The sequence below is a fragment of the Physeter macrocephalus genome, chromosome 17, assembly GCF_002837175.3.
Source record: "Physeter macrocephalus isolate SW-GA chromosome 17, ASM283717v5, whole genome shotgun sequence".
NCBI lineage: Eukaryota > Metazoa > Chordata > Mammalia > Artiodactyla > Physeteridae > Physeter > Physeter macrocephalus.
Window position 1 is genome coordinate 43,831,939 of NC_041230.1, and position 16,505 is coordinate 43,848,443.

The window sequence follows — 16,505 nt, forward strand, 5'->3', positions numbered from 1 at the left end:
TCTTCTGATCCCTCTGAAAGCAGAGACAGTCGCCCCCAGACCAGCTCACCAGGTCCTTCTTTAGAACCTCTTTCATTCACTGGCTAGTTACATTCATGCAGAAAACGGGTTCTTATCACACACAGACATAGAGGTATCTACCTGTTTCCCTTTCCAAATCTGGACTCAATTCTTAGAATTACCGATGGTACCCCCAATTCTTTTCATATACATTTAAATCTGTAATTGCCTCCGTCTTCCTTTTAGAACTATGCAACCCCTCTTTGCCGCCTGAGAAATGACGATTATGTTCTCTTCTCTACGTAGAACACAGACCTACCAGCTTAGATCTCACATTTAAAAGACTTTTCCAGGTTTCCCTGGTGGCACAGTGGTTAAGAATCCACCTGCCAATGCAGGGGACATGGGTTCGAGCCCTGGTCCAGCAAGATCCCACATGCCGCGGAGCAACTAAGCCCGTGCACCACAACTACTGAGCCTGCGCTCTAGAGCTCGTAAGCCACAACTGCTGGGCCCATGCGCCACAACTACTGAAGCCCGCGTGCCTAGAGCCCGTGCTCCACAACAAGAGAAGCCACCACCACATATATACAATGGAATATTACTCAGCCATAAAAAGAAACGAAATTGAGTTATTTGCAGTGAGGTGGATGGACATGGAGTCTGTCATACAGAGTGAAGTAAGTCACAAGGAGAAAAACAAATACCATATGCTAACACATATATATGGAATCTAAGGGAAAAAAAATGTCATGAAGAGCCTAGGGGTAGGACAGGAATAAAACACAGACCTACTAGAGCATGGACTTGAGGATATGGGGAGGGGGAAGGGTAAGCGGTGACGAAATGAGAGAGTGGCATGGACATATATACACTACCCAACGTAGGGTGGATAGCTAGTGGGAAGCGGCCGCATAGCACAGGGAGATCAGCTAGGTGGTTTGTGACCACCTAGAGGGGTGGGATAGGGAGGGTGGGAGGCAGGGAGATGCAAGAGGGAAGAGATATGGGAACATATGTATATGTATAACTGACTCATTTTGTTAGCGGAAACTAACACACCATTGTGTTAGTTAACACACCATTGTAAAGCAATTATACTCCAATAAAGATGTTAAAAAAAAAAAAGAGAGAAGCCACCACGATGAGAAGCCCGCGCACCGCAACAAAGAGTGGCTCCCGCTTGCCACAACTAGAGAAAGCCCACACGCAGCAACGAAGACCCAACACAGCCATAAATGAATAAATAAATTTATAAAAATTAAAAAATAAAAGCCTTTTCCTGTACTCCTTGAATGAGCTCACCGAGGCTGCAAAATAGTGCGCGAAGCTGTCATGAGGATTCCACTGCACGGCTCCAATGTCCCACTTGCTCTGGCGTGAGATCTTTCGGTGACCTTCGAAGGGTGCATCTAGATTGACGATGTATAGGAATCGGCGGCTAGGAAAACAACATCAACATTATGAAAACAGAACAGCATTAGCACTAAGATAGAAAAGCGCATTTGGAATGACATACAGTTCGCAAGCAGTGCTCAAAAAATCCCCAGATGTACATGACGTTTATCGACTCTGAAAGGCATACAAGTGACTAGAGTAACTCGTGGCTGCTGGGCAAGCGGGAGCCATACTCCCTGTGAGATCTGTCTCTAGAGATGGTCCTCCCTCCCATATCCATGGAAGTCTGACCTCCTCCACCAGATTCAGCTCCAGCCCAGCCCTCTCCCAGGCTTTTCCAATCCCCCAGTTAGGATCATAGCTGCTTCCACACGACTCCCATGACAGAGTCTGCATTTGGACTACAGCACAGCACTTATCTCTGTAGCAGAACTGCTAACGTAAAGGTTCCTGTCCCAAACCAACTGAGTGTTTGGGGTATGGACCATGTCTTGAATATCTCTGTACGTCCCTCATCACTAGGCACAGTGCTTTGCATGCAATAAACGTGTGTAAAATTAAACACCTCGCTTATCACTTAGCCAAATAATTTGAGAAAATCTCAAAATCCCGTGCAAGTTGACTACTTGGTGATGGGAACTAAGTTAACGCTATCAGACGGGGAAACAATAGCCAAAAATAATAATAATGAAAATAATAATAAGTGCCAATAATGTTCAAGGTGCCAATCAATACAAAGGATCTGAAAACCGTGATGTCCTTTGTTCACCTATTTTCCTTCTGTTGTAAGAAAAAAATCCTTGGTATGTATATCAACCTCTTCAGCAGCCATCAGCGATTCTTTGCTGGGGAGCGCTCCAAGCCCCCGGGAGTCGGCAAGGACAGGTGGGCTCGATAGTGAAGAAAAAGATTAATTGTCCCTGCTCAGAACAGACAGGAAGTAGAAAGTAAAAATGGCATGTAGAACTAGCAGAAACCCTAGGAGGGATGGATTAAGAGAGAAGGGAAGCACAGGTAAGACACAAATTAAGAGAATTTCTGGGGCTTCTGAGAAGTTGGTACAGTACAAAGACCTGGAAACTCTGACCTCTTCCTAAGGAATCATCTGATCCTATGGCAGGCAGGCCGGCATTTCCCATTAGAATGAAAACAGGGCAAAGGCCAAGCACTAAATATATGGCATGTTTTTCAACAGGGGAAATCAGAGACAGTACAGGGCAAATGCAGAACAGCAGAAGGTGGGCACTTCAGGATAAACATGCCTGATTGGACATACATGGGTGTCTTCATCCCCCACTGAAGACCCACTAGAATAAGAGTGAAAACATAAAAGACAGAAACCCACAAAGAAAATGAGAGAGGAAACGGAGAGCCGACAGAAAAATGGTAACTGATCTAGAGGAAAGGCAACCAGCACCCAAGTGCCTGCAGAGCAAGCTGGTTCACACTGTGGAATCCAGGCCCACAGGAGCTGGAGAGGAAGAGAAACTACCTCAGAGGAGCCCTGGGCCTGGGACAAGAGGCACAGCAGGGGGTGAGCGAGAGCTGCTGTGCTCAAAACAGGGCAGGAAGTGGAGGGTGAGACCCTCAGGCCTCTTCCCCTGCTCAGAACTCACAACACATGGCTTTTAGTCTTCAGATAGTGACTGATGACAAGCGCATTCTTCTCAGGAGGAAGTGAGCAGCCCAAGAAAGAACGAAAGCGAACAAAACAACCACAACAAAGCCCTGGAGATGATGACATGCGGGCACCCTCCAACAAAAGGGCCCAGGTCCCGCCTGATCTCCCTACAGCGGATCCCACCACTGCACACGTAAACAGAGATTCCACTCGCCCTTTAATATTAACAGAGAGCCCAGGAGCATCAGTCACAGCAGGAAACTTGAAAGACAGAGACCAACACAGCCAAAAGGAAAAAAAGGAAATGGGCGGCACAGAGGAAAGAAGAAAACCTAGAATTAATATTCTCAGAGACATAAAAGAAGACAATTTAAAGAACAGAGAACAAGAGCTCCTGGAAATTAAAGTTACAGTTGAAATTTTAAAACCTGACAGAAGGGTTGGAAGTTAAAGTTGAAGAAAACTCCCAGAATGCAAAACAGAAAGACAAAAAGACCAGAAGTTCAGAAGAGAATCCACACAGGATATCCAACATGCACTAAGAGGCGCTCCACAAAGAATGAGGAAAATTATCAGACGTAATGCAGGAAAATTTCTCCAAACTAAAAGACACAGATTTCCAGACTGAAAGGGCCCTCCCAGGTGCTAAAAATTATTCGTTATTTTAAGCTGAATGGTGACCATATGGGTGTATATATTTGTAAATTTATTTGAGCTGTTCACTTAAGCATACACCTTACTACACATATTTTAAAGTTCAATATAAGAAAATAAAATAGTGAACTTCAAGATCATGTTGAAAAATAATATGGATGTATGCATGTCTAAGAACGCATCAGAACAACAACACTTGCATGATTTCCAGTTACATAATCCCGTTCTCTCCTAGAATGCTACAAATGACAATATCCACATCAGTCAATACTGAGAAATCTAACGTTTGAGATACAGTTATTCCAGGGCACCTGAAAGTATTTTATGGGTTGTTAATATGGCTACATAATGCCAAGTATATGTTATTTTTCTATTTGTTTAGATAAAACAGGTAATAATGTCAAAAAGGGGAGGAGGGTCCCTCTAAGTGCCCAGCACAATGAATGAAAAAAGACACATACCAAAGCGGTCACAGTGAAAATTTCACACACACAAGAGGTAAAGATAACACTAGGGATAAAGATAGGATTTCTCCAAAGAGAAAAAATAGGTCACATACAGAGTCCAGAATCAGAATGGCATAGGACCTCTTGACAATAACTCAGAAAAAGAACCCCAAATACTGATTCAACCCAACAATTGTTATATGACTACATTGGAAGGAGGGGGAAGGCCAGGTATACATACATAAGGGACTCACAACCAAAGTAAAAGTGCTAAATATTCATCATCTACTGTAAGAAGTCAATTTGAATATCTATGATGGATAAATCAAGATATAGCAGTGTATGTAGTATACCACTTGGAAAAATAGAGGCAATCCAAAATAAATAGCTAAAAGAATCTTAATTGGTTGCCTCTGGTGACTGAGATCAGGGTGGGGAAAAAGGTGAGGTGGGGGGCTTCCCTGGTGGTGCAGTGGTTAAGAATCCACCTGCCAATGCAGGGGACACGGGTTTGATCGCTGGCCCGTTAAGACCCGTATGCTGCGGAGCAACTAAGCCCGTGTGCCACAACTACTGAGCCTGCGCTCTAGAGCCCATGCTGTGCAACAAGTGAAGCCACGACAATTAGAAGCCCAAGCACCCCAACGAAGAGTAGCCCCTGCTTGCCTCAACTAGGGAAAGCCCACGCACAGCAACGAAGACCCAACGCAGCCAAAAATAAAAAAAACAAATTAATTAATTAATTTTTTTAAAAAAAAGGTGAGGTGGGATTCTGCTGACTGACAATATAAGCCTTGTAATGTTACTTGACTTTTCAAACTATGTATAGGCATTTCCTTGATTTTAAAAAAAAAAAAAAAAGAGGTTTAAAAACTGACTAGGGGGCTTCCTTGGTGGCGCAGCGGTTGAGAGTCCACCTGCCAATGCAGGGGACGCGGGTTCGTGCCCCGGTCCGGGAAGATCCCACATGCCATGGAGCGGCTAGGCCTGTGAGGCATGGCCACTGAGAGTCCACCTGCCAATGCAGGGGACGCGGGTTCGTGCCCCGGTCCGGGAAGACCCCACATGCCATGGAGCGGCTAGGCCTGTGAGCCATGGCCACTGAGCCTGCGCGTCCAGAGCCGGTGCTCTGCAACGGGAGAGGCCACAACAGTGAGAGGCCCGCGTACCGCAAAAAACAAAAAAAAACAACAAAAAAAAACTGACTAGGAAATTAATAACATATACCAAAAAACGACTGACTTGTACATTTAAATGGGTGAATTGGGGCTTCCCTGGTGGCGCAGTGGTTAAGAATCTGCCTGCCAATGCAGGGGACACGGGTTTGAGCCCTGGTCCAGGAAGATCCCACATGCCGCGGAGCAGCTAAGCCCGTGTGCCACAGCTACTGAGGCTGCGCTCTAGAGCCTGCTAGCCACAACTACTGAGCCCACGTGCCACAACTACTGAAGCCTGCACACCTAGAGGCCATGCTCCGCAACAAGAGAAGCCACCGCAATGAGAAGCCCACGCACTACAACGAAGACTAGCCCCTGCTCGCCGCAACTAGACAAACCCCACGCACAGCAACGAAGACCCAATGCAGCCAAAAATAAATAAAATAAATAAATTTTTTTTTAAAAAAGGGTCAATTGCATGGTATGTGAATTATATCTCAATAAAGCTATTTTTTTAAAAAGTGAGTTTGGCAGGGGCAGAAAAGAGACATACCAATTTTTCCCATCTATGCATTCAGGGTGACGCAAGAAAATGGTATCGATAACTGTCTCTGGGGAGTGGAGTCAGAGGTAGGAGGGAAACTTACTTTCCATGGTATATCCTTTTGAATTAATGTTTGCTATGGTTTTATTTAAAAGTAATTTAAAACATGATTTCAAAATAAAACAATGAAGTTAATAGAAAACACTTCATTTTATAAATGGGTTCATAAACAACTAAGTTAATGAACATGTAGCTAAATCTGAGAGGTAGTAATCTAGAGCAACATGAAAGAAAGGGATTCTGACCATTAGATGTTATCATACTGGTACAATGTTAGGATGATTAGCAAATGCAGGGAGCTGAATTGCCAGAATCTTAATTTTGAACCAGAAGACACTACAGAAATTATGTAGTTCAACTTCTTCATGATGAAATCAAATTGCTTCATGAGAAAACCGAAGTCCAGGGAGGCCTACTGAATAAATGTCCAGGGGCTCATAATCAATGGCACTGCCAAACTGTAACCCAGATCCTCTCAATCCTAGGAACTAACTACCTGTTAGACTGTGCCAGACAGCATCCTTCTGAAGAGTCCACGCACTAAACAGAAAATGGCAATTTCAAGACCAAACTACCAGTCACTAACATTTCAAAGGAATTTTATTGCTCACCTGTTAGGGCAGAGAAAAAAATAAACTGCAAATAATCACCACAACTGCCGCTGAGGTCACTAGGACAGCAGAAGTAAACCCTATGACCGCAATCCTTAAATAAAAAAGTATTTTCCAATTTCCCAGAAACCTCTTGATTTGCAATTTGTTCCCAGAAATCGTGGCAGACGAACTCTGTAAGCTCACTTACCCGGAAAGCACTGCATGCTGCCCCAGACAGTCCACAGACATTGCAGTTGCCTGTGAGAGAGAACACAGATTCAGTTCTGCCAGCAAAGCCAGCTCAGGTTAGAGAAGACAGGCAGGTAGACACCTGTGGGTCTTCCTCTTCCCACGGCCCAGGCAGTCCCCAGCTGGCAGTTCTCTACAGTGGATACTTTAACCCCCTTCTAATTCTCATTCAAATCTCACATTCACCTTCCACAATAGAGCAGCAGTTGTCTGTTACCCCTAAGACCAGGGCTACACACTATCTAACCTGGGATATCTTTCTTTCTCTCTCTCTCTCCCCCCCCACTCTCTCTCTCTCTCTCTCCCTCCCTCTCTCTCTCTCCCTCCCTCCCTCCCTCCCTCCCTCCCTCTCTCTCTCTCTCTCTCTCTCTCACACAGACACACACACACACACACACACACACACACACGCACACACATATACACACATACACACACCATCCATGCCTTCCCAAAGGGCATGGACTCCTCCTCCAAGCCGAACGGCAATTGGTAATATTCAAACACCACCTCTGCTGAATCCACGGTCACATTCTTGTCATTGAGATGCCCAGTTCCCATTTAATCTGAGATTTCCAGCACATTTTACTGGCTTCCATTCCCCAGGTCTCCCAGTTTCTAGGGATCACCATCTTTTCAGGATCTGATGTCCAATTTCCAAAAGACCACACCGAATCAAACACATCTACATTCAGACTGGAGCATAAGGCTAATTTTAATCATGGTAGTTATAGCCCTAAATTCTCTTATTTAGACAAGTTCAAGTCCTGCTGCATTCTCAGGGCATTATCTGAAACAGTTTGTGCCGCTGTTTGGTTATTAAATGCTCTAAGTTCTTTCCAAGAGTCTATCAAGAGAGAATGCATTTTGTACATTCTGCTACACTCACAAATCACAAATGGTAAACAGAAATTCTCTTCCTCACTCTCGCTGGTCTTATTAATGGGTTTCTCACTTGTACACCCTCAAGAAACATGTCACAGGTAACATTAGGGACAAGAAGCCAGAGTGCTTTCACTGGAGGCTGAAAAGGGATTATTATGCATCCTTCATTCCACTAGAGTCGTGAGCAGAGAACAGCCCAGCTGGAAAAGCAGGCAGTGAAATGAGATGCCATTTCCAGAACTCTTCTGTGCAAAGTATACATTAAGGGTATGAAAGAGGGCAAGATGGTACCTCCAACCAGGGGCGGTACCATCTTTCTAGAGGGTATGTGGTAGCAAGAATCCTAAGGTGGCCCCAAGATTCTGGGCCCTTGGTGTACATACACATTCTCCCCATTATTCAAACACTAATCTAGGGCCTGCTGTAAACGGATTTTGAGATGTAATTAAAGTCCCAAATCAGTTAACCCTAAGATAGAGAGACCCGAAACAACCCAAATGCCCATCAGCTGATGAATGAACAAACAAAACATGGTATATACACACAATGGCATACATGCTACAGCGTGAATGAACCTTGAAAACAACATGCTAAGTGAAATGTCAGACAAAAAAGGATAAATACTGCATGATTCCACTTATATGAGGTGTCTAGACTAGGTAAATTCATAGAAACAGCAAGTACAGTAGACGTTGCCAGGGGCTGGGGGTGTGGGGTGTGGGGTGTTATTTTTTAATGAGTACGGACTTTCCGTTTGAGATGACGAAAAATTTCTTGGGGGAGGGAGGAGGGGGAGATAGAGAGACCTAATCACATCAGCCCTTTAAAGCTAAGTCTAGAGGTCAGAGACAGAGGAAGTCAGAGATTTGAAGGGTGAGGGATTGATTTAACATGGAGAATACTCTTTGCTGGCGGCTGTGAAGATGGACAGACCACAAGGCAGAAGCTGAGAGTGACCTCTAAATAACAATCAGCAAAAAACCAGGGACCTCTGTCCTATAACCCTCAGGAACCGAATTCTTCCAACAACCTGAATGAGTTTGTTAGCAGATTCTTCCCTCGTCAGCTGAGCCTCCTGACGAGAACACAGCCAACTGATGCCTGGATTTCAGCCTTTGAGACTGAAGAGAGAAAGCAGCCATGCAGAGCCTGGATTTCTGACCTACAGTACTGTGAGCTAATAAGTGGGTGGTGCTTCAAGCTGCTAAGTTTGTGGTATGATGTCAATAAAGGATGATCTGGTAATAATACCCCGCCAAAAAAGTCATGTTGTCATTGTGTCTTTTTTTTTTTGGCCACGCTGCACGGCATGCAGGATCTTAGTTCCCTGACCAGGGATCAGACCCATGTCCCCTGCAGTGGAAGCGTGAAGTTCCAACCACTGGACCACTAGGAACTCCCCTAAAGTCATGTCCTTTGACTCAGTAATTCCACCTCCAGAATTTATCCAAAATACAGCAAAACTTTCATACACAGAGTTGTTGAATTCATGTTATCTGTAAGTAAATTACAGATATCTATACAACGAAATGTTCTAGGAGCATTAAAGAATGACATAGAAAAATGCAGGAGCCTGCAATTAGAGTATCATAACTCACCATATCACCTTATCAGAGCAAGTTATTTTTTAAGAAGTAAAACAACAAAATCCACACCTAACTGATATTTCCCTACTACTATCCCAGAAAGAAAGAGGCCAACAATATGTTTGCAGGAGCACATGAAGGAGGGTTTGCTAGGCTGTCCCAAAGGGGGAAATGGAGAGAGGGAAGTGCTTTAAGCAGAGGATATAAAAATAAACTGACCAGTGTAAAAGGTGGTGCTTTGTCAGGAACAAGAATCCCCCTGCAAAGGCCTCAGCACCCTCAGTGCACCCGATGGGGAACGGCTGAGAGATGCTAAGTCTGGGCATCAGGGGTGAAGAACCATAGGGTTCTTGTATGATCCCACTGCAAAGAGAGGAAGGGAGCCCCATAGTGACTGAGAGACAACCTCCCACCAGCCTGCAGGCAGAGCCCTGCTGCAGATTAAAGACAACTTAGAGGAGTACAGGAAAGTGGTATTTCATTCCCTACTATGAACTAAAATTTAAATCAGCTGCTTAGCCTGAAAAAAGTATCCCAAAATGTTTAGATGGTAGTTGTTCCTATGGGATTTTAATTTTATTCCTCTAAATGAGCCTACATTTTTGCATTATTTCTGTATTTGCATTATTTTATAATAAAAATCACTTTCTTGCCAAGGCTCCTTCCAACTCTCTTCTCTTTCCACTCCTCTCATCTAGGCCTGAGACTTGGTCTACAGCAACACCCTCCCAACAGTCCACCTTCCTCTCTCCCGTCTCCATTCAACCTAACACTGAACCTCTGAAGACAGAGTTCTAATTACAACAATCCACTGCTCTCAAACCTTTGCTGGTTTTTCTCACTCTGAGTAAAATCAAGCATAGACTCCTCAGGCTTCAGATCCTTCCAAATCAGACACTTACAGAACTTCTCAGGCTGACCCACTCTCTACCTGCTCAAGCCCACACTCACTCACGGCACTCACCCGATTCTGCAACCCTCCCAATTCTGAAGAGATGCTTAAGCTCTTTCTTTCGCCTAGAAAGTCCTTCTCTCCTACTCAGCTGCTGAAATTCTACTCAACTTTTAAGGCTCAAGACATACCTCCTCTAAGAAGCTCACCCAGCGTCCACCAAGGGGACTCCACCTTCTCCCAAAGTACCTTCCCTGCCCCTCCATCACAGGACTCGCCTGAACTTGCTTTGTGGTACAGTGAGTCCCCTACACATGAATGAGTTCCATTCTGAGAGCACGTGTGTAAGTCCAATCTGTTCGTAAGTCCAACAAAGTTAGCCTAGGTACCCAACTAACACAATCGGCTATATGGTACTGTACTGTAAAAGGTTTATAATACTTTTCACACAAATAATACATAAAAAACAAACAAACACAAAAAATAAAGACAACATTTTTAATCTTACAATACAGTACCTTGAAAAGTACAGTAGTACAGCACAACAGCTGGCATACAGGGGCTGGCATCGAGGGAACAGGGAAGAAGAGTTACTGACTGGAGGAGGGAGAGGAGGTGGGAGGTGGTAGAGCTGAAGGATCGCCAGCAAGAGGAGACGGAGGGCAAGATGCAGTTTCACTCACGCCTGACGTTGATGGAACGCGCGTTCACATCTTTGAAAGTTCGCAACTTGAAGGTTCGTTTGTAGGGGACTTACTGTAGTTACTGCTGGGTACATTGATCCTCTCCCACGAGCTGTGAGCCCCTGCAGGGGAGGGTCTATTTCATTTCTCCCAGAGCTCCCAATGAGGTGCTTTGTGAATGCAGTCACTCTGCACACATCTGATAGTTTTGAAGATGGCTCAGAACCAGGTGAAAATCAGGGTTCTCCCAGCTCGGAATGTGCCAAGACATCTCAAAGAATTTTTTTCAGTAGTTTCCCTTGCTAATTTATCACCCATGAATTTATCTATACTTCTCCAGTTCCCTCACTTTTTTAATACCTCCTAGGATAATGAACTTTGATAGTTCATTGCCTGCTGTGGGAAACCTTTTATTGGAATAGAGAGAACTGACGAGCAAAGTTTGTGTACCTTATCCCCACATTTTATGATGTAAAATTCCAATCATACCTTTTCTGAACCTTTGTTTTTAGAAATTGAAAATTCCTCTCCTGCCTGCAGGAAACAAACTTATGTTCAGAAATTCTCCCTGTCAAGGTGACATCTTTAGACAAAAGAGAATAAAGTTAACAGCCCTGTCCTTTTTGCAGGATGGTGGCCTTTGCAGCACACTTTAGGAGTCACATGACCTCTACGAAATAAGACTGCCATAGCACTGACAGTGACAGTTGATTCTTACTGGCCTAGAGAAAATGTAATTCATAATGCGGAAAAGACAAGCTAACTAATGGCTGATAAAAGATACCATTTCATGAGACTCTGTGAGCCTCTGTACACAAACTGCTGCTGCCCTTGTTCAAAAAAATCATTTTTTCATGAAGGCTGCTGTGTTCTTAAGCATTTGGTTTCACCAATCCAAAGAAACTGACTGCGGTGCATCAAAAGGAAGAAAGTTTCTACATGGCATTTCTGCAGACATAAAACAGTTCACGGGCTTCCCTGGTGGCGCAGTGGTTGCGCGTCCGCCTGCCGATGCAGGGGAACCGGGTTCGCGCCCCGGCCTGGGAGGATCCCACATGCCGCGGAGCAGCTGGGCCCGTGAGCCATGGCCACTGAGCCTGCGCGTCGGAGCCTGTGCTCCGCAACGGGAGAGGCCACAACAGTGAGAGGCCCACATACCACAAAAAAAAAAAAAAACAAAACAAAAACCACAGTTCACCTGGTGCATGGGCTTTATGTCAGACTGGATTCAGAACCCTCTTCTACCACCTCTCTGGTGGACAACAATAAAAAATGGTCCAGCACAGGCTGTCACTGGCCTCCTGCACTGTTGGCTGTTTATTGGCTGTTTTACTTGATCCTGTGGCAGCATCAGAACTCATGATCACTCCCTCCTTAAAACCACTGGATTCGTGACATGACTGCCTCCTGGACTCTTCCTAGCTTTGGACACTTGAAGGAAGAGCTAGGAAAGTCTGTTTCTAATCCATCCATTTCTTCCTGTCTCTGCCTCAGCTCAGGCCTTTGTCGGTCCTCCCCCGGACAGGGACACCCGCCTGTCACCAGCCTTCCTCCCTCCACCCTCAGGGGTGTTGCAGGACCCACCTCTGGCTACGCTGCTTGCTTGCTCACACGCCCTTAGTGGTTCCCCACAGCCTGAGCATGACATTAAAGATCACTTCAGACCTCTCTTCCTGGGCTTCCTTGGTGGCACAGTGGTTAAGAATCTGCCTGCCAGTTGAGGGGACACGGGTTTGAGCACTCGTCCAAGAAGATCCCACATGCCGCGGAGCAATTAAGCCCGTGCACCACAACTACTGAGCCTGAGCTCTAGAGCCCGCAAGCCACAACTACTAAGCCCACGTGCCACAACTACTGAAACCCGCGCGCCTAGAGCCTGTGCTCCACAACAAGAGAAGCCACAGTAATGAGAAGCCCGCGCCCTGCAATGAAGAGTAGCCCCCACTCGCCGCAACTAGAGAAAGCCTGTGCACAGCAATGAAGACCCAATGCAGCCAAAAATAAATAAATAAATATTTTTTAAAAAAAGAAAAAAAGAAGGAAAGTGTAGTGGTTTAAAAAAATAATCTGGGACTTCCCTGCTGGTCCAGTGGGTAGACTCCATGCTCTCAATGCAAGGGGCACAGGAGACATCTGTCTGAGGAGACGTGACAACTAAATATAATGTGGTATCCTGGATGGAATCCCAGAACAGAACAGAAAAAAGACATTAGGTAAAAAGTAAGGAAATCTGAGTTAAATATGCATTTTGGTTAATATATAAATATTGATTCATTAACTGTGGAAAATGTACCATACTAGTGTAAAATGTTATTAACAGGGGAAACCTATCAATAATTACTTCAAATGTAAAAGGACTAAATTCTCCAATCAAAAGACAAACAGTGACTGAATGGATAAAAAACCAGGACCCATCTATATGCTGGCTACAGGATACTCACTTTAGATGGAAGGACATACAGACTGAAAGTGAAGGAATGGAAAAAGATATTCTATGCAAATGGAAACCAGAAGAAAGCTGGAGTAGCTATACTTCTATCAGACAAAATAGACTTTAAAACAAAGACTGTTAGCAGAGACAAACATAGGTGTTACACTACCAAATGTAAAATAGATGGCTAGTGGGAAGCAGCTGCATGGCACAGGGAGATCAGCTCGGTGCTTTGTGACCACCTAGAGGGGTGGGTTAGGGAGGGTGGGAGGAAGATGCAAGAGGGAGGGGATATGGGGATACATGTATACATATAGCTGATTCACTGGGTTATACAGCAGAAACTAACACAACATTATAAAGCAATTATACTCCAATAAAGATGCTAAAATAAATAAATAAATAAATACCCAAAAAAAGATAGGTGTTACATAATAATAAGGGGTCAATCCAACAAGAGAATATAATATTTATAAACATTTATGCACTAAACATAGGAGCCCTTAAATATATAAAGCACATATTAGCAGACCTAAGGGAAGAAACAGACAACAATATAATATTAGAGGATTTTAATGCCCAACTTGCCTCAATGGATGGATCATCCAGATAGAAAGTCAATAAGGAAACATCAGCCTTAAACAACACATTAGGTCAGGTAGACATAACAGTTATATCTAAAATTTTCCATCCAAAAGCAACAGAACAGGGACTTCCCTAGTGGTCCAGTGGTTAAGAATCCGCCTTCCAATGCAGGAGATGCAGGTTTGATCCCTAGTCGGGGAACTAAGATCCCACAGGCCACAGGGCAACTAAGCCTGTGCACCACAACTAGAGAGAAGCCCATGCGCCGCAATTAGAGAAGAAGCCCATGCACCACAACAAAAGATCCCGCATGCCACAACTAAGACCAGACACGCCAAATATAAAATTAAAAAAAAAAAAGCAACAGAATACACATTCTTCTGAAGTGTGCATGAAAAATTTTCCAGGATAGATCATATGCTAGGCCACAAAATAAGTCTTAATAAATTTAAGAGGACTGAAATCATAGCAAGCGTCTTTTCTAACCACAATGGTATAAAATGAGAAATTAATTACTCAAACAAAACTGGCGGAAAATTCACAAATATGCAGAGATTAAACAACATGCTACTGAACAACAAATGGGACAAAGAAGAAATAAAAAGAAATTTTAAAAATACCTTGAGACAAAGAAAAATGGAAATATAACATACAAAAATTTGTGGGATGCAGCAAAAGCAGTTCTAAGAGGGAAGTTCATAGCAATAAATATCTATCTCAAGAAACAAGAAATGTCTCAAACAAACAATCTAACTTTACACCTCAAGAAACTAGAAAAAGAACAAGAGAAGCCCAAAGTTAGTAGAAAAAAAGAAAATAACAGGGACTTCCCTGGCGGTCCAGTGGTTAAGACTCCAGGCTCCCAACGCAGGGGGCGTGGGTTCGATCTCTGGTCAGGGAAGTTCCGCACGCCACGTGGAGCAGCCAAAAAAAAAAAAAAAAAAGAAAATAGAGAAGATCAATGAAACTAAGAGCTGGTTCTTTGAAAAGATAAACAAAATTGACAAGCTTATGGCTAGCCTCACCACGAAAAAAAGGGAGAGGGCTGAAATAAAATCAGCAATGGAAGAGGACATATTACAACTGATACCATAGAAATACAAAGCATCATAAGAGACTACTATGAACAATTATATACCAACAAACTGGACAACCTAAAAGCAATGGGTAAATTCCTAGAAACATACAATCTACTAAGACTGAATCATGATGAAACAGAAAATCTGAACAGACTGATTACTATTAAAAGGACTGAATCAGTAATCAAAAACCTGCTAACAAACTAAAGTCCAGGACCAGAGAGCTTCACTGGTGAATTCTACAAAACATCCAAAGAAGATTTAATACCAAACCTTCTCAAACTCTTCCAAAAACTGTAAGAGGAGGGAACTCTTCCAAACTCATTTTATGAAGCCAGCATTACCCTGATACCAAAACCAGATAAGGACATCACAAGAAAAAAAAATTACAGGCCAATATCCCTGATGAACACAGATTCAAAAATCCTCAACAAAATATTAGCAAACTGATTTCAACAAGACATTAAAAGGATCATACACCATGATTAAGCGTGACTTATTCCTTGGGTGCAAGGATGATTCAATATCCACAAATCAGTCAATGTGATACACCATGTTAACAAAGTGAAGAATAAAAATCATATGAACATCTCAATAGATGCAGAAAAAGCATGTGACAAAGTTCAACGTCCATTTATGATAAAAACTCTCAACAAAGTAAATATAGAGGGAACGTACCTCAACATAATAAAGTCCATATATGACAAGCCCACAGCTAACATCATACTCAACAGTGAAAAGCTGAAAGCCTTTCTTCTAAGATCAGGAACAAGACAAGGATGCCCACTCTTGTCACATCTATTCAACACAGTATTGGAAGTCCTAGCCAGAGCAAATTAGGCAAGAAAAAGAAATAAAAGGTATCAAAATTTGAATGGAAGAAGTAAAACTGTCACCATTTGCAGAAGACATGATATTAAATACAGAAAACTCTAAAGACTCCAACAAAAACCTGTTAGAACTAATAAACTAATTAAATAAAGTTGTGGGATACAAAATTAATACACAAAAATCTGTAGCATTTCTATATACTAATATACACTAATACATCATCAGAACAAGAAATAAAGAAAACAATACCATTTACAACCTAGAAATAAATTTAACCAAGGAGGTGAAAGACATGTATACTGAAAACTATAAAACATTAATGAAAGAAATTGAAAAGGACACACACGAATGTTAAGATATCTTGTGCTGGGACTTCCCTGGTGGTCCAGTGGTAAAGAATCCGCCCTCCAACACAGGGGACGCGCGTTCGATCCCTGGTCAGGGAGCGAAGATCCCACGTGCCGCGGGGCAACTAAGCCTGCGTGCCACAACTACTGAGCCTGGGAGCCTCAACTAGAGAGCCCACGTGCTGCAAACTACACAGCCCATGCGCTCTGGAGCCTGCGCACCACAACTAAAGAGAAAACACACACGCCACAACTAGAGAGAAGCCTGCGCGCCGCAACTAGAGAGGAGCCCGCACACCACAACAAAGAGCCCGCCCACAGCAACAAAAGATCCCGCCTGCCTCAACGAAGATCCCACGTGCTGCAACTAAGACCCAACACAGCCAAAAAAAAAAAAAAATTAAAAAAAAAAAGTGGACTTCCCTGGTGGCACAGTGGTTAAGAATCCACCTGCCAATGCAGGG

General features: G+C 43.5%; 1 protein-coding gene across 10 annotated transcripts in view; it reads right to left on the reverse strand.

Annotated features, from left to right (window-relative positions):
- WDR59 (WD repeat domain 59) overlaps positions 1-16,505 on the reverse strand; it is an 87,455-nt gene that overhangs the window by 68,021 nt on the left and 2,929 nt on the right. For 5 of the 10 annotated variants that reach the window (XM_055078953.1, XM_055078950.1, XM_055078948.1 and 2 more), the window contains exons 2-4: positions 10,604-10,647; positions 6,682-6,731; positions 1,306-1,441 (exon numbers count right to left, since the gene is read on the reverse strand). In XM_055078953.1, the coding sequence (XP_054934928.1) occupies positions 1,306-1,441; positions 6,682-6,731; positions 10,604-10,647 (230 nt within the window). Of the gene's footprint in view, positions 1-1,305; positions 1,442-6,681; positions 6,734-10,603; positions 10,648-16,505 lie in introns of those variants that run through there. The other 5 variants (XM_007102264.3, XM_028477670.2, XM_028477669.2 and 2 more) reach the window with 3 other exon arrangements.